Source organism: Triturus cristatus, chromosome 12, assembly GCF_964204655.1.
Source record: "Triturus cristatus chromosome 12, aTriCri1.1, whole genome shotgun sequence".
Classification (NCBI taxonomy): Eukaryota; Metazoa; Chordata; class Amphibia; order Caudata; family Salamandridae; genus Triturus; species Triturus cristatus.
The window spans coordinates 860,702,772-860,728,007 of record NC_140595.1 but is presented as its reverse complement, the minus strand read 5'-3'; the positions used below and the strand labels follow the sequence as shown (position 1 = coordinate 860,728,007).

At 47.8% G+C, this 25,236-nt stretch overlaps 1 protein-coding gene across 4 annotated transcripts in view; it reads right to left on the bottom strand.

Moving 5' to 3' along the window:
* The window catches only part of LOC146783123 (uncharacterized), a 124,751-nt gene that overhangs the window by 81,687 nt on the left and 17,828 nt on the right, over positions 1-25,236 (bottom strand). For 2 of the 4 annotated variants that reach the window (XM_085637088.1, XM_085637090.1), the window contains exons 3-5: positions 24,195-24,305; positions 16,683-16,796; positions 3,876-3,950 (exon numbers count right to left, since the gene is read on the bottom strand). In XM_085637088.1, coding sequence (XP_085493214.1) covers positions 3,876-3,950; positions 16,683-16,796; positions 24,195-24,305 — 300 coding nt within the window. The remainder of the gene's footprint in view (positions 1-3,875; positions 3,951-16,682; positions 16,797-24,194; positions 24,306-25,236) is intronic. The other 2 variants (XM_085637089.1, XM_085637091.1) reach the window with 2 other exon arrangements.

Here is a 25,236-nt window from a genome sequence, read left to right as displayed (position 1 = left end):
CTTGCATATAACTCGATGAGACCCATAAAAGACCTTAATTGACCTTTATCACTAGGTGTACAGAAGTCTTCAATAGCCCTAACTAAAGGTGCCTTGGGCTCAAATCCATTTGCAGATATTCTGTACCCCAAATAATCAACAGAAGTTACATTTAATTTAAATTTTTCAAGACTTAATGCGACACCTTTTTCTTGTAAAATGGAAAAAACATTGTTCAACCTTTCATTATGTTGATCTGGACAGGAACCGTAGACCAACACATCATCTTGAAACGCCACCACCCCGGGTATGTCCTTGAACATGCCTTCTACAATCCTTTGGAAAACTGCAGATGCAGAAGCAAGTTCAAAGGGCATCCGTTTGTATTGGTACAAACTTTCTGGGGAGATGAACGCAGTGTAATGCCTGGACTCAGGATGTAAATCAATTTGATGATAGGCCGAAGTTATGTCAAGTAGACTGAACCATTTACCATCTTTCAGAGTGCTAGTCATCTCAGTGATGTTGGGCAAGGGGTGCTGATCAACCCAAATGTGACGGTTCAAATCGCTAAGGTCAACACACATGCGCAACGCCCCATTTACCTTACGGGCCAAAACAATGGGAGAAACCCAATCAGAGGATTCGATGGGTTCTATTACATCGCTAGAACACAGCTTGTGTAATTCTTTTTTAAGTGCATCGCGTAAAGCTAAAGGAACTTTGCGGACTTTGTGTACTACCGATTTTGCGACATTGAGTAATCTGATTTTATATTTAAATCCCTTAAGAAGACCCAACTTGTCATTGAACATTTTAGGATATACGGCCTCCCACGTTTCTTCCTTGACAGACTGCACACCAAATAAATCTTTTTTTAATATTACCTGGTGAGGATCATTGGGATCTAAAATGATACCTAGATTTCCCTGGTCATGCCATCCTAGCAAACATGTGTAATTTTTGGCAACATAAATTACACCCTGTGCATTACTACCTTTAAAGCACAAATTGGCATGAAATTCACCTAACACATCAATGTTTTTTCCACCGTACCCAACATGACGAACAGTTGAAGGGTTTAGATTGAACCCATTAGGCTGAAAGAGTTCTTCCCATAATTTGTCACTGATAATAGTGAATGGGGACCCCGAGTCAGCCAACATTTTAACATCAGTTCCGTTGACAGAGAGGGTACATAAAGGACGTCTTCTTTCTTGCAAAACAGTGGAGACAAAATCATTGTTTTGTAATTCAGATATTATACACATTTAGTCCTCATCACTTAAAAACTGCATCCGTCTTCCTTTCATAAACCCATACAATTGATGTTAAATACAACCTGCTGAAGAATTATGACGAGCTATTAAAATATGCTACAATTATCACATTATCAAAAATAAAAACTCTAACTATTAAAAGCATTATAATCCTATGCAATATTGCACATTATTGATTTACTTGGGACTAAACCCTCCACAAGACATGGAATCACAGAACAACCAGTAATATTAATTCACGAGAGAAGTGACATGGTTAATGTTTTTTTCTTTCTTTGCTCCCCATACCTTAAACTGCATTGTTAAAGTGTAATAGAAGGGACAATGGCCGATGCGCCTAAAGGTAATATGGGTGATAGGAAGAACAACGTGTTTAATAGCTTATTACTTCACACATCTTGGGACTTATTTTACAAATGCTTATGGCTAGATTAAAGCTAAGTGCTATTTAGTACTTCCCAAACCTTAAAGTGCGATATTAACGTGCATTTGGTGTTACATTAGTCAATGTGCCTAAATGTACTAGAAAATAGGAGATTGGCTGGTGCTCGTCTCTTCGCATTAACAAAGTTCTTAAGGATCACTCTTCTAATAGGCCTAAAGGTGTTATCAATAACCATAAAAGTCCAACAGCAATTCCACCATTTAGAGATTTTCACACTACTGGTGAGGTGGAAAAGGCATTGACGTTCTGTGGACTAGTCACATTTCCCTATTGTGAACGTCCTTCTATTGTGCAGCGAAGGGCTTCAAGCTGCCATTTGGTAGTTCTGACAAGAGGAATCGAGTTTTACCATTTCTGTTTTGTGCAGTTCGATTAGTACTTGATCCAAATATTTTAGGAGATAGCTTGTAAACTGTATGCCGCACCCCTGCACGCATACTGTAGTTGCTCCCTCCACTGATCTTACCCCGAGCCTGTTAAAACACAGCCGAAGACACTTTCTCATACACACGAGGCGTGGACATAAGCATATTATGTGTGAAAATGATAACCATAATTTGTCAAAAGGTTCCTACTAATCAAGTAGGACTGTGTATCTGGACAACAATATGGCTTCTATTATTAGAGTATTTTGTTTCAGTTCCTAGCTAGCTCACAGTGCGCCATCTGGACCCCTAACCTTCTAGAGCACCGGATGGTATCAGTAACCTCAGAACATGACCACTCTAATTGGCCAAAGGAAATCGTGGAAACAAATCTACCCTTTCATCATTTACTTAGGCATGCCCACGGGAGACACAAGAAAGATACAAACTGGCATTTCACTTTTTTTTTTTTTAAACCATTGTATTCTTGTGTAAAAAACTTGAGCTGCAATTAGTAGTAGGAGGAAAGAAAGCATTGTTACCAGCATTACAAGAATGGTAAAAAAAAACCACAATTCAACCATTAGAACATTTAAAGGGATTACATGAATATATGAGACTATATCAAACTTTTCCTCCTACCTCATACTGCCTATACCATCGAAAGCCTAGTGAGGGTACTGTCTGCCAGATCGCTTGGGACGCCCAACTCCCCATACCTGTGTAAGATTTAGGAGGAAGCCAGTCTGGGGTACAACAGGACACCGCCCTTTGCAGGATAGTGACTGGAGTCAGCAGGGCTGCACCTCAGCAACTGGCAAATGTTCCAGGATAATCCAAGGCAGCGCTCATCTGAGGAACGTACCTCAGAGGCAGTTTATATAATCAAAGCTTGGTTCCATTCGCACAGTGTCGGAGGTGCAATGCTTATGTGATTGCTTGTCTTTTCAATTCAGAGCAGTCTCCAACCAGACAACAAGCAAGGGCAACGTACTCGGTGTTCTTTAACCTTGAACATGATAAAATGCTAACAAAGAAATGTACTGCAAGCAGAATACTTCCTGAGTACGTTATGTTGTCAGGAGGACCGGAGTTCTAGCCTCAAGGTGCTTGGGATTGACGAGGAATGCTGGTTTCTGCCTCATCACGCCGCCCCTCTTCTGTATTTACAGCCCCTCCGAGAAGGAACGTGAAATGTGGAACAAGCCTCGTTCTCCACGATCTCTACACCATTCAGAGAACGTGGTCCCTTTATTTGGGGAAACTACAGAAATTCCTTGGATACCAGCAACCACGTCAGGGGAGTCCAAGAACCAATAAGCGCAGAGGAAGGCCTGTCGGGGTGTGTCCGGAAAGTGAAGAGGAAGAAGAGGAATACGCTGAGAGAGAGACGCGCTGGACGCCATCGAGAGAACGCCAACAGGAGGAGGAAGATTCCCCACAGCCAACTCAAGAAGAAGGGCAGGAGACCACGACTCCTGAGCGATGGAGGCCAAGCAGGAAGACGTCAGGAGGCCAACAACCCAGCAGAGGCTCCGCCACAGTCCTAGAGGAGCGTGGCTTTCGCAGGTGCGTGCCCGTATACGGATCATAACAGGAAGGATTGAGGGAGCGTCAGACAAGCCCCCACTGCACCGTCACTATTAATTATAGCAGAGTGCACTGAATCGCGCATTTCCACAGTTACTTTACGTGGGACCGGATTCAATATACCGGAAAAACACACTGGGTGACGGTTGACTCTTAGGTGGTGATCTTCCCCCACACCCTTTCCCAAACAGTGTCGAGTGTGAATGAAACACTTACTTGTGCCACTTTTGTTTCTTTTGTCCGAGGGAGAAGCGGTGTTAGTGCTCCAGTGTTGTAGGACGTTAGAAGAACCTAGAGGAAGAACAGAGAAGGAGTAGTTTCTTTTCTGTAACTCCAGTTCTGTAGTAGGGGTATCTCTGTTATAGTCATAATCTAGTGAATAGTCCCGCCCATGTGCGTGGACCCCGGAGCAATAAAAAATAATCTCTAAAGGTGACAAATCATGCAGACCTGCATACACCTTTAAGAGAGAATTTAATTTAAAGACAGATAATGCAGCCTATACCCACAGGCTACACTGTCCAGTACTTCAACTAGAATTCCACCAACATCCACAAAACAGCACTGCCTGTCCAGCTTTTCTCCACATAGGAAAAAACCCTGCCTCTACCAGCAAAAGCCTCTGGAATGATAGAGAGGAAGGAGTGGACAGACAAGCCCCATAGGCTGCCATTATGTGGCTTAGAACAGGATACTGTGCCTTTAAGAAAACTTTCCAGATTTCCAGAACTTTCCCCAGTATCCCAGAATGCCCAGCAGGTCCCATTTACTTTCAGTTCTTTTTGAAGGCGTAGCACGCCAGACCTGTAGCATTCTACATATGAATAATTATCTCTCCACCGGGGAGGAGGGCGGGCGTTTATGACTATAACAGAGATACCCCTACTACAGAACTGGAGTTACAGAAAATAAACTACTCCTTCTGTAGTAGGGGATCTCTGTGTATAGTCATAATCTAGTGAATAGAATGGCAAGCCCATTCCCACACAACAACAGCGGTGGAGAACAAACAAGACAAAACCACTACTGTGCGAACAAATTTCGCAGCGAAGCCTGCCCAACCTGAGCATCTGCCCTGGCATCCGAGTCCAGACAGTAATGCGCAGCAAAGGTATGGACAGACTTCCATGTGGCCGCCTTGCAGATTTCCGCAATAGGAACATTACGCAGCAAAGCCGTCGTGGCAGCTTTGCCCCTGGTGGAATGAGCCTTAGGTTTACCCCTTAAGGTCTTATTAGCCTTTTGATAACACAATTGTATGCAGGACACAATCCACCGAGAAATGGACTGCTTAGAGGTCGCAAGACCAGTCCTGACTGATCCATAATTAACAAACAATTGGTCAGACCTACGAATATCCTTGGTCTTATCCAGATAAAATTTCAACACCCTCCGAACATCCAGGAAATGGAGAGACCTTTCCGCTGGCGAAGAGGGATTCTGAAAGAACGTAGGTAAAGTTATGGTCTGGTTGACATGAAAGTCAGAGATAACCTTAGGAAGAAATTTAGGGTGAGTACGCATCACAACCTTAGCAGCATGAAATACAGTATAAGGTTCTTGATAACATAATGCCTGAAGTTCACTCACCCTGCGGGCCGATGTAATGGCCACTAGGAACGCCGCCTTCCAGGATAGGTGCTGCAATGAAGCCTTGTGAATGGGTTCAAAAGGCTCCTTCATCAGTCTGGACAGCACCACATTCAAGTCCCAGGAAGGCGAGGGAAGTCTGACGGGAGGAAACACTTTCTTCAAGCCTTCCAAAAAATCCTTGACCACAGGGATCTGAAAGAAGGAAGTCTGTGAAGGGCATTTCCTGTAAGCAGTCAAAGCAGCCAGATGAACCTTAATGGATTGGAAATTAAGGCCAGACTGCGCCAGATGTAAAAGGTACGGAAGGATGACATCTTCCTTACATGTCGTCGGATCAAAGTTCTTGGACTTACACCAGATACAGAACCTCTTCCACTTGTAAGCATAGGATGTCCTAGTGGAAGGTCGTTTAGACTCGTTCAGTATGTCCATACAATCGCCTGGTAGATTCAGATGTCCATATTGCACTATTTCAGGAGCCATGCCGCCAAACTCAAAGACGAGAGGTTTGGGTGCACCATCCGCCCCCCGAACTTCGTGAGAAGGTCCGGCCTGCACGGCAACCGCATGTGAGGAAGGAGAGACCGGTGAAGTAGGTCCGTGAACCACCACTGCCTGGGCCACTCCGGGGCGATCAGGATCATCCGCGCCCTGGACTGGGACAGCTTGATGAGCACTGCCGGAATCAGGGGAATGGGTGGAAAAGCGTACAGAAAGCTGTTTGACCAATCGATCCATAGCGCATTCCCCAGCGTCCCCCGCTGGTAGTACCTGGATGCGAAGTCTCGGCATTTGCTGTTTTCGGCGGTGGCGAACAAATCTACGTCTGGAGTCCCCCACCTTGCGAAGACTTCTCCTAGTACTTCGTCGTTTATGACCCATTCGTGGTTTTCCTGAATCAGCCTGCTCAAGGCGTCCGCCTGAGCATTCTGCACCCCTGGCAGATGCGTGGCCGTAATCGCCAGTCCTCGGGCCAGCAGCCAGTGCCAGATCGCCTGCGCCTCCTGCGACAGAGTGCGCGATCTCGACCCCCCCTGCTTGTTGAGGTAATACATCGTGGTTGTATTGTCCGTCTGTATCAGCAGCGAGTTGGTCTGGAAGGACGGAAGGAAGGCCTTCAGTGCCAGGAAGACAGATCTGAGTTCCAGGAAATTGATGTGGTACGTCGATTCCAAAGGAGACCACTTTCCTTGAATCTGCAAGTCCCCGGAATGCGCTCCCCAGCCCTGGAGAGACGCATCCGTCACGACACTCGTCGTGGGAATGTCCTTGTGGAAGGGAACCCCCTTGAGGAGGTTTTCCGACGGACACCACCACTTCAGAGACTGAAGAGCATGCAGCGACAGTCGTATCTTGTCGTCCCAAGAGCCTGTCCTCTGATCCCACTGATCCTCCAAGCACTCCTGCAGTGGTCTCATGTGTAGCCGTGCGTGAGGCGTGAGGAAGATACAGGAGGCCATCGATTCCAGTAGAGAAGACACCTTCCTCACTGTCGTCGATGGAGCAGTCCTGAGGTCCTGAGCCTTCCGAAGGAGTGATAACCGTCTCTCCTCCGAAGGAGACACGCTTGCTGACCACGTATCGATGGAGGCTCCCAGGTACTGTAGTCCCTGGGACCGATTTGGACATGTTGACGTGTAACCCCAGCTTGTGCAAGAGAGCGCACGTCCATCGGAAGTGATCTTGCGCTTCCGAGAAGGATGAAGCCTTGATCAGCCAATCGTCCAGATACGGGTAGACAAACACCTTGTTCCTTCGCAGATGTGCCGCCACCACCGCCATGCACTTCGAGAAGGTCCTGGGCGCAGACTTTAGCCCGAATGGCAGTACTGTGTATTGATAGTGATTGGCGCCGACTTGGAATCGCAGGAACTTCCTGTGCTTCCGTGCTATGGGCACATGGAAGTACGCATCCTGTAGATCTATGGCACAGAGCCAGTCTCCCCGTTGCAGCTGAGGGTAAATCTGGTGCAACGATAGCATGCGAAACTTCTCTCTGCGAATCCATTTGTTTGCCTGTCGCAAATCCAGAATGGGCCTGAACTCGTTCTTGTCCTTCTTGCGAACGAGGAAGAACCGAGAGTACAGACCTCTTCCCCTTTGAGACAGAGGTACCTCTTCTACCACCTTTTTTCTCAACAAGATGTCTGCCTCCGCCTGGAGCTCTCTCAGCTGGAACTGAGAGCTGACCGGCGGAATCGCTGGAGGCGGGCTGATAAACCGAAGACTGTATCCATTGCAAACAATATTCAGCACCCACTTGTCCGGAGTAATTTTTCTCCACTCTGCCGGAAAAAGTTGAATGCTTCCCCCCACTGGAGTGGGTAACGGTTGAGGGGGAAGTAGCCGCTCAGGGCCGAGACCCGGCCGGGCCCTTGGTAGTGGTAGTCGCCTGCTGGCCTCCTCTACCCCTCTGGCGTTTCTGGAAGGGCTTCCGGAACTGCTGCTGTTGGTGCTGCTGCTGTCCCGAACCCTGCCCACGCCCTCTGCCCGAAGACCCGAACCGCCTCTGGAATGGGCGCTTCTTCTTCTCGGCCTTCTCCAACCTGACGGCCGTCAGGGTTTCCGCCTCCGCCTTCATACGGGCCATCTCATCATCCGCATGTTTTCCGAACAGGGTTTCCCCCGAGAAGGGCAGGTTGGCCACTCTGTGCTGCGCCTCTGGTTTGAGGGACGTCAGGCGCAGCCACGAATGCCGCCTCTGGTGGACGCCATGACAGTAGGCGTGGGCGGCCAACAAGGAGACATCCGCCTCCGCGCCGATCACCTGATTAGAAACCAGCATGCCTTCGCGCACTGTTTCCAAGAAGTCCTCCTTCCTGTCCCGGGGCAGCAGGTCTGCATACTGCTGCAGGGACTCCCACAGGGCCCGGTCGTAACGGCCCAACAAAGCCCCTGCACTCGCCGCCTTCATGGTGGTGGCGGCGGTCCCACACACCTTCCTGCCCGCAGAATCCAGCCAGCGGCTTTCTTTGTCAGGCGGGACCGTCGATGAAGGGGCGGTCGCATGTTGTTTCCTCGCCGCCGTCACGATGACCGAATCCGGCTTCGGGTCCACCCTCAAAAAGGTAGGGTCCGACTCCGGGGCCCTATACTTTTTCATGAGCCTGGAGGGGGCGGCCTTCGTCACCGCGGGAGTGAGGAACAGCTCCAACGCGGGTTCCACCAGTCCTGGTACAAGGGGCAGTAGAGGGCGAGACAGATGTTTCTTATGAAGTGTCTCGAATATCACGGACGTCGTGGGTGTTGGAACCGTCACCGTGATACCCAACTTTGCTGCCCCTCTCAACAGCACCTCTTGGAAAGAGACCAAATCGTCCAACGGAGACACCCTAGTCCCCGGCGAGTCCGACAGCGTCGGGGAAAAGTCTCTGGTCGAGGATCGCGTGTGCGACCTGGACCTGTGCCTCCTACGGCGTCGTCCTGAGTCCGACGATGACCGCCCATGGCTCCGTGATCTTCTCCTCCTGAGAGAGCGGGAGCGCGACCTCTTCGGCTTCGGTCTGCCCGCCGGTCTAGCCGGTCCCGGCGACCGCGGGCGTCGCGGCTTCGGAGTCCCCTGCGGCGGAGTCGGGTACCTCGGAAGGGAAACCGACCGCGGGGGAACCGCCGGCAGCCCAAATGGAGTGCGTGGTAACGACCGAGGTGGGGGCGGCAGAGGCAGTGGCTGCGGATGTGGAGGTGGTGTTGGCGGTGGAGGAGGCGGAGTCGGTGACGTAGGCATCCGAGGAGGCGTATACACCACAGAGTACACCGATCCCGATGACTCTCTCTTCCTCGATGTCGATCTTCGCCTCGACGGCGACCTTCGCCGCCGTCTTGACGGCGATCTGCGCCTCGACGGCGATCTTCTTGACGTCGAGCGTCTCGACGTCGATCGTCTCTTCGACGGCGATGATCTGCGCCTCGACGGCGATCTGCGCCTCGACGGTGATCTTCTTGACGTCGAGTGTCTCTTCGACGGCGATGTCGACCGTCTCCTCTTCACCGACGGCGAACGGCGATCTCCCCTCGACGGTTTGCGCCGACGCCGGGTCCGATCTCGACGCCGACTGCTGGACGGCGACGTCGTCGCCGAAGATGCCGATGTAGTCGACAGCGGCCTGGTCAGGTCCCTCGACGTCGACGCCGCTTCTCCCCAGAGCCCTGGGGAGACGGCGAACAGATGGTAGTCATCCTCCTCGACGCCGCCGTCGACGCCCTCGACGTCGACGGGGAGTGGGGACGCTTACTGGTCTTCCTGCCCCTGGGGAGCCCCCCCAGAGGCCTCAGTATGGGCCAAATCAGCCCCTCCAGACCCACCTGGTGCCTTCAGCCTTCTCTCCTCCAGGACTTGAAGCCTGATCTTCATTCTGTCCCTCAGGGTCCTGGCTGAGAACGAGTGGCAGATATCACAGTCTTCAGGCACGTGGGACTGGGGAAGGCAACCTATACACACCTCGTGTGGATCTGTTTTAGCCTTTTTTCTACCACATTCCGGGCACTTGTCGAACAAGCCAGGCATGTTGACAGTACCAGCCACTAAGCACTTGAAAAAGTGACAAAAATTGACAAAAACTACAATAAACCCTTGAAAAGGGGAGAGCTCAATGCTCCAGGGTCCTGCTAGCAGGAGCCGGAAAAAAGAACTGAAAGTAAATGGGACCTGCTGGGCATTCTGGGATACTGGGGAAAGTTCTGGAAATCTGGAAAGTTTTCTTAAAGGCACAGTATCCTGTTCTAAGCCACATAATGGCAGCCTATGGGGCTTGTCTGTCCACTCCTTCCTCTCTATCATTCCAGAGGCTTTTGCTGGTAGAGGCAGGGTTTTTTCCTATGTGGAGAAAAGCTGGACAGGCAGTGCTGTTTGTGGATGTTGGTGGAATTCTAGTTGAAGTACTGGACAGTGTAGCCTGTGGGTATAGGCTGCATTATCAGTCTTTAAATTAAATTCTCTCTTAAAGGTGTATGCAGGTCTGCATGATTTGTCACCTTTAGAGATTATTTTTTATTGCTCCGGGGTCCACGCACATGGGCGGGACTATTCACTAGATTATGACTATACACAGAGATCCCCTACTACAGAACATTAGGAATCCTATTACCAATGACACTGTATATGAAAGGAAATAAAATAAGGATATAAGCCAATATTCTTGACTTTGACTGTTCTGTCCCGAATACCTTACACATGTTCATGCAAAGCATGTAAAAAGTCACCATCTGAAGAGATGTCAAGTTTAAACGTGTAGTTCAAAATGAATGCTTTTGTGCACAGGCCCTGTTAAATGCCACAACAACATTCACAATCAGAAGAGTTCTTCCAAGTTTCTAATGTTTTAAGAATAAGTAGTAAAACCTTAGCCAAATAAACTTCGTTCGAAAGACGTGTTTCATGTCTTGCAAAAGATACAATGTGGGAGACAGAGAATTATATGAAGATAGTAATAACTTGACTCTGAACAGATTTTAAATGACATCAGATTTTTTGGGTGTATCAACACAGCTATGCCGCTATCATATCTTGAGCTTTGAAAAGGCTGTGATCCATCCCTAACTCCCAGTATTTCATTAACTCGAGAGCTTTCAGGATCTTGGTTAGATTTCGAGTTCGACTGCTAATGTAAATCTTTGGATGTTTTTGCTGCTCCTTCCAAATCAAATTTTTCAATGATTTTTGAGGTGCACTTCTCAGTCAGACCAGTATTTGATGAATTAAGTATCAGCTTTACTAGATATAGTTACCATACCAAATTCCAATCGGAGTGTCAGACCGGGGAGCGAGCTTTTAGGTAGCCCAAATACTACCCTAATAACGCCGCACTAAATGGACTCCATTTCGCCATGCAGTCTAGACCCCCCCCCCCCCTGTGGGACCCTTGTAGTAATGCTGGTGCCTATTTGGCTTGATTATTTCTAGCAGCCTCGTCCAAGGAGTGCTCCTTAAGCTGCTGTTCATTTTTCGCAGTTGATTTTGGAGAACAAGTATTGTTTTTAACTGACTTTTGTATGAGTTGAGAATATAACCATACTATACCAAATATGTAGATAATCGAAATCTTTTGATCATTTATCTTCCATGTATATTTATACTTAGATATTCCAAACTTCATGATTTTTGTTTTTTGCCAAATTTAATTTCAATTCATTCAGATCATTATTTTGTTGGAGACCATTTAGGGATGTCTGAAGGCCAACTGCAGTCGGATCGAATAAGGCAGTATCATCTGCATACTGCAAAAGTGGCAACGATTGCGGCCCCAATTTTGGGGGATATGTTTTTAGACTGGCCAGTGCAGGAAACATATCTGCAATATATAAATTAAGAGGACTGGTGCCACCAGGCACCCGTTTCAGTCCCCAGTTCATTGGAATCTTTTTAGAAATTGTCGAACCATTGCCTAATTTAACCCTGACCCAGGTATCGATATGCAGCAGTCTAATGATGGTAAAGAATTTGTCCAAAATATTCTATGCCTTTGCCACAGTGAGCCCTGATTGACTTTATCGAAGGCAACACTGTAATCTAAAAAGCATGCTTACAGGGAGGATTTCTGTTTGAATGCTTTTTTTGCTAGATTAATCACTAGGATGTTATCCAATATTTTGCAACCTTTCATGAAGCCTGTCTGGATCAACAGGATTAATATCCTGCCTACGCTTCAGTCTTCCAGGTCAACCAGTAATAATGCGGCAAAGACCATTGCTCCTGTGTCATGAAGAGCAACGGTTCTATAAGTTTGAGGATGGTTGCCATCTTCCTCCTTATCGATGGGACGCAATTAGAACCTCTGTTGCTGTTCCTATTGTATTTTGTCTTATCACTGTTCTCACTGTACTCACCCCCTGTTCCCCTGACCCACCCGGCTCCCTGCTGCTGCTCCCCCGCGGCCCCACCCAAGCTCCCTCCGCATCTCCTCACCGCTCCCCCCCCCACTTGCCACCCCGCTCCCGCCTCCCAGCAGCCCCTCCCTCGCTCCGCCACCCCCTCTCCATTTATGGCAGAGTGCATGCGTACGCGCAGCGGGCGCGCCGATGGTGCGCCGAAGGCACGCCAAAGGTAAGCCCGTCTGCGCCCGTCCGTGCCTGGACCGCGCCCAGTGTCAGGACCCCTGGCCCCCACCGATGCAAGACGACCTGACATACCTTTGACGCCGCCGCCCTCAACACACTCAATACTGGCCGGAACCCCGCCTGCTGCCGGGCCGACCCGATACGCTTTCACGGACCCTTCACCTGCATGACCTGCAAGTTCACCTGCCTCCAAACCTGCACCGCACCCGCCAAGCCAAACACCAGCAGCAACCTCAAGTGCATCCTGCTCAACACCCGCTCCGTCCACAGACACGCCGTGGAACTCTGGAACCTGCTCGACACAACATCACCAGACGTCGCCTTCCTCACGGAAACCTGGATGAACGCCTCCTCAGCGCCCGACATCGCCATCGCGGACGGGTACAAGATCACCAGGAGGGACCGCGTCAACCAGACCGGAGGAGGCATCGCCATCGTCCACAAGAACACCATCCGCATCACGACCGACTCCAACGACACCTTCGCCGCCGCCGGGCACCTCCACTTCCAGATTCACACCGACCCGAAGACGACCCTCAGAGGCACCCTCATCTACAGACCCCCGGAACCACGCACACAATTCAGCGAAAACATCACGGACTTCATCAGCCCACACGCCCTCCCCTCCACCGACTACATCCTCCTAGGGGACCTCAACTTCCACCTGGAGAACAACAAGGACCGCAACACCGCCGCCCTGCTGGACAACCTCGCCAACCTCGGACTCAAGCAACTGGTCAACACCCCCACCCACTACGCCGGCCACACGCTTGATCCCGTCTTCTCATCCAGCAAGCACATCACCTTCAGCCACTCCACCGGACTCCACTGGACCGACCACAGCTGCGTCCACTTCAGCTTCAGAAGAACCACAACCCACCACCACCCGCAACATGTTCCTCACAGAAGCTGGAGCAAGATCACCGCCGACCAGCTCACCACCTCCCTCAGCCAGAACCCACCCACCAGAACAACAGACCCCAACAAAGCAGCCCTCAACTTCACCCAGTGGCTGACCGCCTGTGCCGACGAACTCGCACCACTGAAGAACCCACCCAGCAGACCCAGAAGCAAGAAGGCCTCCTGGTTCACCGACGAACTCAAGGACTCCAAGAAGACCTGCCGCACCCTCTAGAAAGCCTGGCTCCTCGACCGGACCACTGACAACATGACCGCCCTCAAACACGCCACCCGCAAGCACCACCAGCTCATCCGCACCACCAAGAAGAAATCACTGAAGGAACGACTGGACGCACCACCAAGAAGAAATCACTGAAGGAACGACTGGACAACAACGCCCACGACAGCAAGGAACTCTTCACCATCGTCAAGGAGTTCTCCAACCCCAGCACCGGCAACAACAACATCACTCCCTCACAAGATCTCTACGACTCTCTCGCCTCGTTCTTCCACCGCAAGATTGCCGACATCCACAACAGCTTCGGCGCACCACCCACGCACCCAACCGTCAAACCAATGCCCCCCACCGCCACCCTCTGCACCTGGACCACGGTGACCACCGAAGACACAGCCCGCACGATGAACACCATCCACTCCGGATCTCCGATTGACCCCTGCCCCCACCACGTCTTCAACAAGGCCAACTCCACCATCGCACCCCAACTCCAAGACGTCATCAACACCTCCTTCGACACCGCCACCTTCCCGGAGAGCTGGAAGCATGCCGAGCTCAGCGCCCTACTGAAGAAACCAACAGCGAACCCCACCGACCTCAAAAACTTCCGCCCCATCTCGCTCCTTCCTTTTCCTGCCAAAGTCATCGAGAAGATCGTCAACAGACAGCTTGCCGCCTTCCTCGAGACAAACGGATCCCTCGACCCCTCGCAGTCCGGTTTCAGAGCCAACCATAGCACCGAGACCGCCCTCATAGCAGCAACCGACGACATCCGAGCCCTGCTCGACAACGGGGAAACAGCGGCACTCATCCTCCTGGACCTCTCTGCAGCGTTCGACACTGTCTGCCACCGCACCCTAATACAACGCCTCAGCAACATCGGCATCCAAGAGAAGGCACTGGAGTGGATCGTCTCGTTCCTCGCCGGAAGAACACAGAGAGTCCGCCTCCCCCCGTTTCGATCCGAGGCCACCGAAATCATCTGCGGCGTTCCGCAAGGATCATCACTCAGCCCCACCCTCTTCAACGTCTACATGAGACCTCTTGCCGCCATCGCACGCCAACACAACCTCAACATCATCTCCTACGCCGACGACACCCAGCTGACCCTCTCCCTCACCAGAGACCCCGACACCGCCAGAACCAGCCTACACGAAGGGATGAAAGACGTCGCCGATTGGATGAAGAACAGCCGCCTGAAACTGAACTCAGACAAGACGGAAGTCCTCATCCTGGGACCATCACCCTCCGCCTGGGACGACTCCTGGTGGCCCCCAGCCCTGGGCACCACTCCCAAGCCAACAGACCATGCACGCAACCTGGGCTTCATCCTGGACTCCTCCCTCTCGATGACCTGACAAGTCAACGCCGTCTCCTCATCATGCTTTCACACCCTACGCATGCTTCGCAAGATCTTCCGATGGATCCCAACCGAAACCAGGAAGACGGTCACCCAGGCCCTCGTCACCAGCCGACTGGACTACGGAAACACCCTCTACGCCGGAACCACAGCCAAGCTACAGAAAAGACTCCAACGCATCCAGAACGCCTCCGCCCGACTCATCCTGGACATCCCCCGACGCAGCCACATCTCCGGCCACCTGAGGGACCTGCACTGGCTCCCCGTCAACAAGAGGATCACTTTCAGGCTCCTCACCCACGCACACAAGTCTCTTCACGACCTGGGCCCGAAGTACCTCAACGACCGCCTGACCTTCTACACGCCCACCCGCCAGCTACGGTCTACCAGCCTCGCCCTCGCCGCCATACCACGCATCCGAAAAGCAACCGCCGGAGGCAGATCCTTCTCCTACCTGGCGGCCAAGACATGGAACTCCCTCCCCATCCACCTTCGGCTGACCCAGGACCATCTCGCCTTCAGGAGACAACTTAAGACCTGGCTGTTCGAGCAGTAGCGGACCCCCTCCCCCTAGCGCCTTGAGAACTCCCGGGTGAGTAGCGCGCTATACGAGTGGTATGATTGATTGATTGATTGATTGATTTCCAACTGTCGGGTATAGTTTCAGAGCCCAGGAAACCTTTGTACAGTGTTAATGAACGGCACACTCCGAGTATCCATGCCGCCAGTGGGGCTCCATTTGGGCTTGGGAGCACTCCGCTTTTCATTAGAGATATTGTTTTTACTGTCTCTAATTCATTAGGCACCAAACAGACGTCGCTGATAGAAAGCTGGTCTACTCTCAAGTTACCTGGGCTCAAAGGACCAAGAGCTTCTTCATTGCGTCACTTGTTGATGTTACTGGGACCTGAAGCACGCTGCTATTGATGAACCCACAGGGGTTTGTACTTGTGGCTTCTACATATTATCTGATTGGTGAAGAACTGCTGTCTACATCTCAGTCTGGCTCACTCCCAAGTGAGTTATCGTAACCCATACTTCTCGCAGCATTACGACTCAATACTCTTTATTTTGGATTCGGGCTCCTCTAGCTTACTTATGAGTTTCCAAAAGGACTTGGTATACTTTGTCTGAGCTCATTCACTGATATCACACCACTCTTGGATTCAAATGTAGACTCTGCTTCCCAACATTTAATTCAATACTTTTGTCTAGGAGTTTTCATAGTTAATCTATCCTCTTCATGACCAATTCGGAGTCTGTCACTTTTCAATGTTTGGTGACTGGATTGAAGTTGTAAAACACAGATACAGAACACATTCATTTGATATTAGAAAGATCTCTCAAGACACCCTCCTTCCGAATACCAAACCGCTATCCATTTGCAATCCCATTTTAGGAGTCATTAAATGTTTACCAACCCCTAAAATGAGATTAGTACATATAAAAACACCATTTTGGTGGTTGCAAACACCGAATCGGAGTGTCTGCGACTGTAAAAATGCTTTATACATCAGGTCCCTTTTGATATAAAGGACAGTGGTTTAACTGTTGAACTCCTTTAGACACATTTTCTATCTCTGAGTAAGAGGAGTTTAAAATATATATATATATATATTAACTACCATATTCATAGTTTCCAACCATCAGTAACTGGTATTATGAAATGCAACTGTACTCATTTGATTAGGCTCACACTGATGAGATGTTACGGGAGATACTAACTAGCGACTGTTGGGTTAAACACAGATCTTTGTTGTAGCTGCATTAAGATGCTGAGCTCAATAACTCAAGTTTGGCCATAGTGATGGTGGACAAAGCATATGCATTTCAAATATTGTAGTGAGTACCTATCATGTGAGGCAATGCAATTCCTCCTCACCTGTGCTGACACGATCATTTGTTTTCCTTCTTTCTGGGCGCAGAGGACTTCGCAGATGCGGAGGGTTCTTGCCCTTCATCTTGAAAGAAACATCAGGGTCGGCTGCAGAGTCAGCTGGGATGAGAAGACAGATGTCTCGGTTACACTCTCAAGAGGAGGGACAGCCCATCTGCTCTTTAGTCCAATACCATATTACTACTCTAGACATTATATAGAACTTACTCTTTGACCACTGTTGTTCTGCCCAAGTACAAAAAGATCACACAATAAGGAAAAACATCATGACTTTAAGACATGCTACACATGTCCAAAATCAACACACATTACAGCGTTGTCCCTCTTCTTCATCACAACCCTGCAATTCTCCTTCAGATAGCATTTGGAGTTTAAAGATGTATTTTTTCATTAAGCCCCTCTCTTTCTTTCACCAGAATGACTTCTCTGTGGACAGATCACAGCAGGGTCTAGATACACTGGGTGAATTAAAGTGCATTACCTATTTCACGCACATACTGTACAGCGGCAGGATGGACATGGATCAGATGCAGTTTTGTCACCCAGAATGATGGAGTAGGCTCAGCTTAGAGATGGTGCCAGCATGCCAAAACCACGAAAGCTTCTTTCGAGTTCTCGTCTGGTGTCTGTTGGCACAAGCTCAGGTCATACAAAGGCTGACAAAGCTTCTTGAGGTCGCTTACAAGGACATTATTACCACTGGAATTCTAAGCTCCAACCACTCAAAGGTGCCTGTATCTGTACAGTGAACACGAGGCTACAAGATGTGCCAGAGTTCCAGGGATTGCTAAACCGCCCAAGGGTGCATCTCTTTTAATTTCTCTGTCGTTCTCCAACAGATTGGGTGTTTCCAGCTCCTCACTCAATGGTACGAACAGGGCTAAGAGAAGTAGAAAAATCTGCTTGACTACGTGGGAACAAGCAGGTCTCTAAAAGACTAGTGCGACCTGGATGCATGTTATGCCTTTCTAGCCCTAGGAGGCATTTAGAAGAAGGGCTATGCTACTCTTGTTCAGCGGGGCAAAGTGTTCAGGTGCGGGCACTCCGGAGCTCACAAAGTCTTCCTAAGTGGGACATGAAGAGAGGCACTTGTAGCTAACGAGGGAAAAAGTGCAGAGGAGTCCATTAATTGACATTCTGATGCCTAATGAAGCGCAACAACATAGGAATTCTTTAAACGCTTATGAAATCAATCGATCAATCAATCAAGCAAGCGGTACTTATCAAGTGCAGCTAATCACCCGAGACGGTGCAGCTGAAAAGAAGACTTACTTGCCTGTCTGTCATATCTTGCATCTTCACAGTCTGAGAGACACGTATTTTAGCCTCCTTTTCATAAATGTTAAAATAAAATCCTAAGTGGTTACGCTGCATTGGGCATCAAACATCAAAAAGAGCCAGAACCTGGAACAGAACTATGAACATGATGCATTAATGTGCAATGATGAATAAAGGCGAGCCTGATCAAATGCCATGAAACAGAGCGGTGACCTCTGGACTGTATGCTTCAATAAGTTTTTTTTAAAAGTGTACAGTGTTCCCCATTGTGAATGCACACCAATATCAGTACCATTAATGAGCCTGAAATGTACCTCATCTATGAAAGTGCTTTAACGTCGACTTGACTTAGTCTGAGCTATATAGAACCACACAAATAAATGAATAAAATACCTTAAACCTCATAAGGCTGCTCACAGATGAACAGGTGAGTCACACAGTTCTAACCCAACAGGAGCCTATCTGGATTTAAAAAAACAGATAGCTACAGAGTTCTTCTTAAAATTAATCTGAGAACGAGTACTTCACGACGGGGAAAGTTGAATATGGTTGCAAGAAATTGATCAATGGAGAGAAAATCTCACAGAAACTGTACAAATGGTCAAAAATTTAAACAGTCATCCAAGGTTTTTCCTCCACATAACACAACCCATAATAATGTTGCAGGTGGACAAAAGGATGTGGAAGAACAGGTGTGATATTTCTCCTTGGGGTATTTCCTTTAAGCCAGTCAGTTTTGAGCAGATAATTGGGATGTTTTACTGCCCAAGTCTGTGACGGAAGAGACAGCTATAGCAATCAGAAGCTATCGAAGAGTCCTTCGCTGAAATTATTCCTTCACAGTGATTAGGAAAATTCCTGAAGCTTGTGCCTTTTACGAGGGTTAGAGATATGCAGAGTCCTTCCCATGGAAGAGAAAGAAGAAAGATGTTTGTATTATGCAACATTCAACGAGTCAAGAATAACAGTGGCAGGTAGACACACTGCAGCGATGCATACTTGCTGCTCCAGCGACAGAAAATGAATATTGTTCAAATTCTTGCTTTGATGAAAATGCCCAATTTGATGGCAAAGCTTCAGTTACCCAAGTGAGCCGGCTGACTGAAAAGCCTCAAGATGAAAAGATACTTAATATCCAGACATGCACCAGGGAAAGTTTGAAGTCATCTTTCCAATTTCTTTTTATGTGAATATGACCTTGTGTGTATAAAGGCGTTTTACAATAGTTCCGAGACAAACAGAAACAGTAGTATCAAAAGGCAAATACAATTAAAAGATAAGGCATCACCCCTGACAAGGAAGGGTACAAAATAATGTCAGGAACAAGAGATCAAACACAATTAGATAAAAGGAGGGATATAGTCATGAGTGTAACTGACATGTCATGATCGATCCAAAGAGGAGATCATAGGATCTAGGGTAGAAATGTGTTCATAAGTAGCACTTTAACTTCTTTCTTGAAAGCTGCTGTTGAAGAATTCAGTCTAAGTTCAGGGGGAAGAGCATTCCAAATTCTTGGGGCGATCCCAGAGAAAGCTCAGTAGTAGGTTTTATTTTTTGGGAATCTCTTTGGTTTTAGCAGTGAGGTGCTCGAGCTTCTGGAGGACCTGCAGTCGCCAGACAGATCCAGCTTCTGGGCGAAGTATTTTGGGGTATTGAAGTGTAGGGCTTAATGGGTCACGCAGGCATTTTTTAACTGAATTCTTGCTTCGTAAGGTAGCCAGTTGAGGGATTTCAAATAGGGGGTGATGTGGCTATGTCTTTTTGATGCAGTGATGAGCCTTGCAGGGGAGCTAATAGAGGCCCTTAAAGGAACAGTTGTGGATCTCGGCAAGCCGAAGAGGGTTGTGCTTCCATAGTCCAGCCTGGGAATCACTAGGGCTTGAACCACAGACTTGAAATCTTTGGGGGGAGGAAGGGTTTTAGTTTTCTTAGGATGTTCATTTGGAGGTTCGCTCATTTGGTGGTCGCACTGATGTGTTTCTGCATGTTAAGGTTCTTGTCGAGAGTTATTCCCAGTGATTTTGCTGAGTTAATAACTTGCAGCACGCAGCTGAGGGCTGTTGGTTGTTTCAACCATTCCTCAATGGCATGGGACTAGTTGGGTGGGGCGATTAGGAGGAATTCGGTTTTTAGAGTGTTTAACTTGAGGCGGTTGCATGCCAGCCAATTTGGGGTTTTATATGGAGGTAAGTTGAGGGATCGGATGTCTTCGGAGAGGAGACTTTCAGATATAAATTGGGTGTCCTCGGCGTAAATGTGGCAGTGAATGTTGGATGAACTCAGATTTCCGTTAGAGGCTCCATGAACAAGTTAAAGAGATTAGGTGAGAGGGTTGGAACCCTGTGGGACCCCTAATGTGACTGAAGTGGTGTGAGATAGGGAACGATTGACCTTAAATCTTTGGGTTCTGTTTTGGGAAGCGAGGTGAACCAGTTTAGGACAGATCCAGTTAGTTTTGTTGTAGTACGACCAGTAGGTTATCGTGCTTAACCATGTCGAATGCGGAAGCCAGGTCATGGAGGATATAAAAGTTTGAAGATGGGAAGGGTTTTGAAACGTTAAGCAAATGTACAATCTCGGACTGGAACAGTCGAAACACCTTCCCAAACAAGACCATGCATGGCCAGTCCAGTGGAAGGGAAGAAACTGTAAATGGCTGCATAACCTATCTCCAACAGTTGGAATAGTGGATCTGGCACCAATAGATACTGCACCTGGTAAGAAAGATATTCCACTGAAGACGGGAGTCGCTGCAGAGTGTCAACAAGGGAAAGAAGGCAGGGCTTTTACTTTTATCTTTGTTTATTATAAACGTAAAGGCAGACCACAGACCCATCGCAGACAAAGATGGTCAGTCACTTCTTATTTTATTGCACGTTTAAGATTATATTTTGCAGCAGAAACTTCCTCTGATTTCGAAGATATTTCATGAAGTCTGGCACACTTCCCGGTTTTAAACCCCGCACTGTTTATCATCTTTATGGCGCATAAGCTGCTTTGATTTGGGTCTTTGGACTGCGTAAGAAGCATAGGCTACAGACACTTTAACCGTAGGTTAGATGGAGATAAAACTTACAATTTACAAACTGCATGGGTTGTATCGCTTCTTCGAAGGACAATAACTCTCTTTAGCCTGAGAAAGACAAAAGGACAGGAATTCTCGTCGGTGCCAACTAACCTGGGCTCACCCGCAGCTGCTGCCTGTAATTTTGCCCCTGACTTAAGGAACAAGGGTCTAATGTACAAAGTACTTCTGCAATCGCAAATTCAAAAGAAACAAATGATGGACGGAATGCTGAACGGTGCAAACATTCACCCCCAGTCACAAAGATCTGGGTTTAATCCTTCGTTCTTTTGCTCACCACGCCACCCCAGTTTGGACCCAGCCATATGCAAATCAGTCTTGACCCTGCTCCTCATAGGAACAGTCCAGCCTGAACTGCCAAGCCAGGCACAGATCTCTGTACTGGGGTGAATTGTTCTGCATTCTGTCCATCAATTGTCCTTTGTACATTTGTCACCCAGAGTGGGACCGGTATGCTTGTTTCCAGTTCAGGGACGATGTATGACATTGTTCTGCATTCTGTCCATCAATTGTTCTTTTTGCATTTGTCACCCCGAGTGGGACGGTATGCCTAGATGTGGGTCCCTTGCTCTCCATGCCACTGGAGTCAAGCTATCCTGGCTGATGAGGGGTGTAACCCCAAAAACCAGTCCCAGGAAGCTTGTTTCCAGTCCAGATGGGACCTGGCTTGGCAGTTCGGGCTGGACTGTTCCCATGAGGAGTAGGGTCAAGGCTGATTTGCCTATGGCTGGATTTTCAAATGGAATGACATGGGGAGCAAAAAAAAATGGATTTAGGCCCAGATCTCTGTACAGGGGTAAATGTTTGACATTGTTCCACATTCTGTCCATCAATTCTTCTTTTTGTAAGTCCTCTGACATGCAAAATTACAGGTCATGACACTACAAAGGGGCAATTTCAAATGTACAAAACCCATTTTAAGGGTTGGAAAAGTTTTCCAACTCGTAAAATTGGTTTAACAACCCATACTGAATGGCAGTTTGCAAAGGGGGGTAAAAAACAGCTTTCTTCTGCTAATCATAATGGTATGTGTCAATCGTTTGCTAATGCAATTCCAGTTGTGAATCACTGATCAGTTATTCACGTCTCCAAGCCTTTCCACTTTGGGAATCGTGATAGCAGCTGCATGGCGAACAGGCAGTGGTCCAGGGTACCACTACCGGATCTCCTTGATGTTTTCTAAAAACAGGATCTTTTTTTAAAGCAGCACCCGTTCCTTTAAGTAACTCAGGCTACTTAAAAAAAAAATCTGTACAAGACTGAAACACAAGGATGCTTATGGAGTCCCCTGCAGGACACCATCCTTATGTTTGTAGCCAAGCCTAGGGAGGTCACACGAAACTTGCAGAGAATAGTCATTTTGCAACCCAACAGGGGTTGGTTTGCAAATTCAGAGTCCATTTACAAAATGTTGTTACACAATTTGCAACCACTATACGTGAACGGCTCTTAGTGCACCAGGTCCATGATTCTCTTTTTCCCCTTGGACTTTCAGAAAAGACAGTGGTCCAAGATTAGATATTCTCTCTGGGTTACTTAACACATCTGGACAAAGAATTTGGTGGGTACCACCCTCCCCCCACATGCCCCTCCATCGGTTAGGAAGGCAGACATTAACTTCACCACTCTGGCTGCCCATCATATTTAGACATCACCCCCAGCCCAGTGGTGACCTGTGTACCTTCAGTCGAAGTCCCATAATGGCAGGTCCTCTGAAGGCACTGGAAGCTTGGTGTGGCACTGTCATCCAAAAGACAACAGTCCACCCGACTCTAAATAGAGCGGGTGGGAAGAGGGTCTGCCAGACAGGGTTCTCTGCCTTTTTTGTGGCGGCCAACTATTAATCGAGTCCTATATATATCCATACATCAAATCCCACAAAACCCTACTGAAGAGAACACACAGCAATTTTACTGCCAAAAGCATTCAACAGGCCTTCCAATCTTCTAATGAACTCTTTCAGATTATAAAGGAATTCACCGCTGCTAAAACCTGCAATAATTCTGTGGCAGCTGTAATGGATTTGTGTGTCAATATCTTCTCTTTCTTTCATGTGCAAATTGAAAAACTTGTGGTCCATCTAAAGATGATAACTCTCCATATGTTTTGGCCAATTTAAAACATCCCCCCACTTATCTCGCAGGCTTTTGACCTGTACGTTCTGCATTTGTAGCAGCCATTTTCAAAACTATCAAATCTAAAACTGCATAAGATCCTTGTCCTGAATACAGTTCTGCACAAGGGATTATAGATTTGCGCTACAGCCATCTTCAATGTTGTATGTAACGCAAGATATTGCTTTGCAAGTTTCTTTCAATCCATCATCTTTAGGCTTCAGAATGCACATTTAGATGGTGAGGTAGCTCTTTCAGCAAGAATTACATTTTATTGCATTATTAATAAAAAACTTTGCAATCAGAAGAATAAACACTGCATGGAATAAATCAACAAACGTGAAAAAAATCATGCTACATCCTCAAGTTGCCTCAACGTGTAAAAACATAGGCAGAAATTTGACCAGCCTGACATTCAGAATTATGTTGTGTGGTTTCAGGGTTACTTTAACTGCCTGTCGACAGGTCTGAATGCCCAAACTTTGAACTTCTGGCGAAACAATTGTCTGTGGGGTTCAAGAAGTAATGGACACAAACATATTACATGTATAATGTTACACAGTCTGCGTTTCATATCAGGCGGTCGGGGTTGCCACTTTAATAGATGATCCAGTGTTGGCAGAACTCCAGACCGATAGGCCATAAAACTGCTTTTGTGTGTCTTGGGTAATTCGCTTTGTGTGTGTCTTGGGTAATTCGACCCAACTAAGATTGCTTTCCTGGGTCATTGTATGATGAGGATGGTGACGTTGAATGCCTTTGCCTGCAAATTCAAGCTGTGGTAGTGTACATGTCTTTAACATCACACAACTTCGACTCGCAAATTGGTTCATGAAAAAGAATTTAAATGTGGTGGGATGAAAGGAAGACTGCACGTGCACTTGTCTGTTTTGGTCAGTGAATGGCTGTGCCTTGTGGCGCGTCTCTGGTCGACTGCCCTTCCACATTTGGATGGATGTGCATCTGCTTCGATGGAATGTATGTTAGCAGATGCCAACTGTTATCTGTGTTACTCACCCGGATAATGACCAATGACGTGTCTTCTGCCAGAGTACGGGTCATCCACAGGATAGAGTTCTTCGTTTTCTTTTGCTTTTAACGTAGAGACAGTGGAGGCAATTATAGGACCTAGTATTTAAAGGAAACAGAAAACTTACACAGATCCACGTGGAACAATCAATGTACCTAAGACTATTATCTCATGCAAGATGGAGGAACAAGTCTGAGCTAAACAGCAACTCAGTCAGTAATGTCCGAGCCATGCCAGCAGTGCCAACGTTGTGCAGAGCAGCATAGAAAAGTCAGAATATAAAGATGGGGTAAGATTAACAAGATACACAGTCGATTCGATGTACACACACTTCCAGTGAGCATGTTCATTAGTAGGCCGCTCCCCATCTTTCCTCATCCCTTTTCTTTGGTTTATCTTTGTAAAACTAGACATGTTTTGCTCCACGTCACTCTCCTCATTCGTTAATCAAGCCCTATAGGCCTAACTCTCTTCTACCACTTGCAATGCGTGTTTGGGCTTTCCAGCTCCTAAACTAGTCTCTATTTTCTTATTGATTTTGGTGCCTCCAGCAATTTTGTAGGTTTGACTTTTGTCATTGTATTTTGACTTCAGTTAACCTTACGCACCAACTACATGCAGTAGTTCTCACCTCTTTCCTGATTTGACATCCCGCTACAGTAGTCGAGCAAGACTACAAATGCTCTCCAGGTCACTGTCCTCCTCACTCTCCTTGTTCACGATGCAGAATTTTTTAGAAAGCTCACAAGCACAAAGGGCCTGATGTCGCATAATTAGGAATTCCATTAGGAAACTCCGAGCGGCTGGAATTATTAAGACTGGATGGAATTTCCACATTGAATTCCTGCAATTGCAAGTTAATCACCTTGGATTGGGGAATAACTGTGTAGACCCAGTTTTACCTAGCGGAATGCAGCACAATATTTCTCATCCCGTGGGGATAAACGCTCACAGTTGTCATCTGCACTGATCAGTTGGTAAATATGGGGAAGGGGGCTAAGAAGGGTGGGGAAGGGAAAGGGAGTCTGT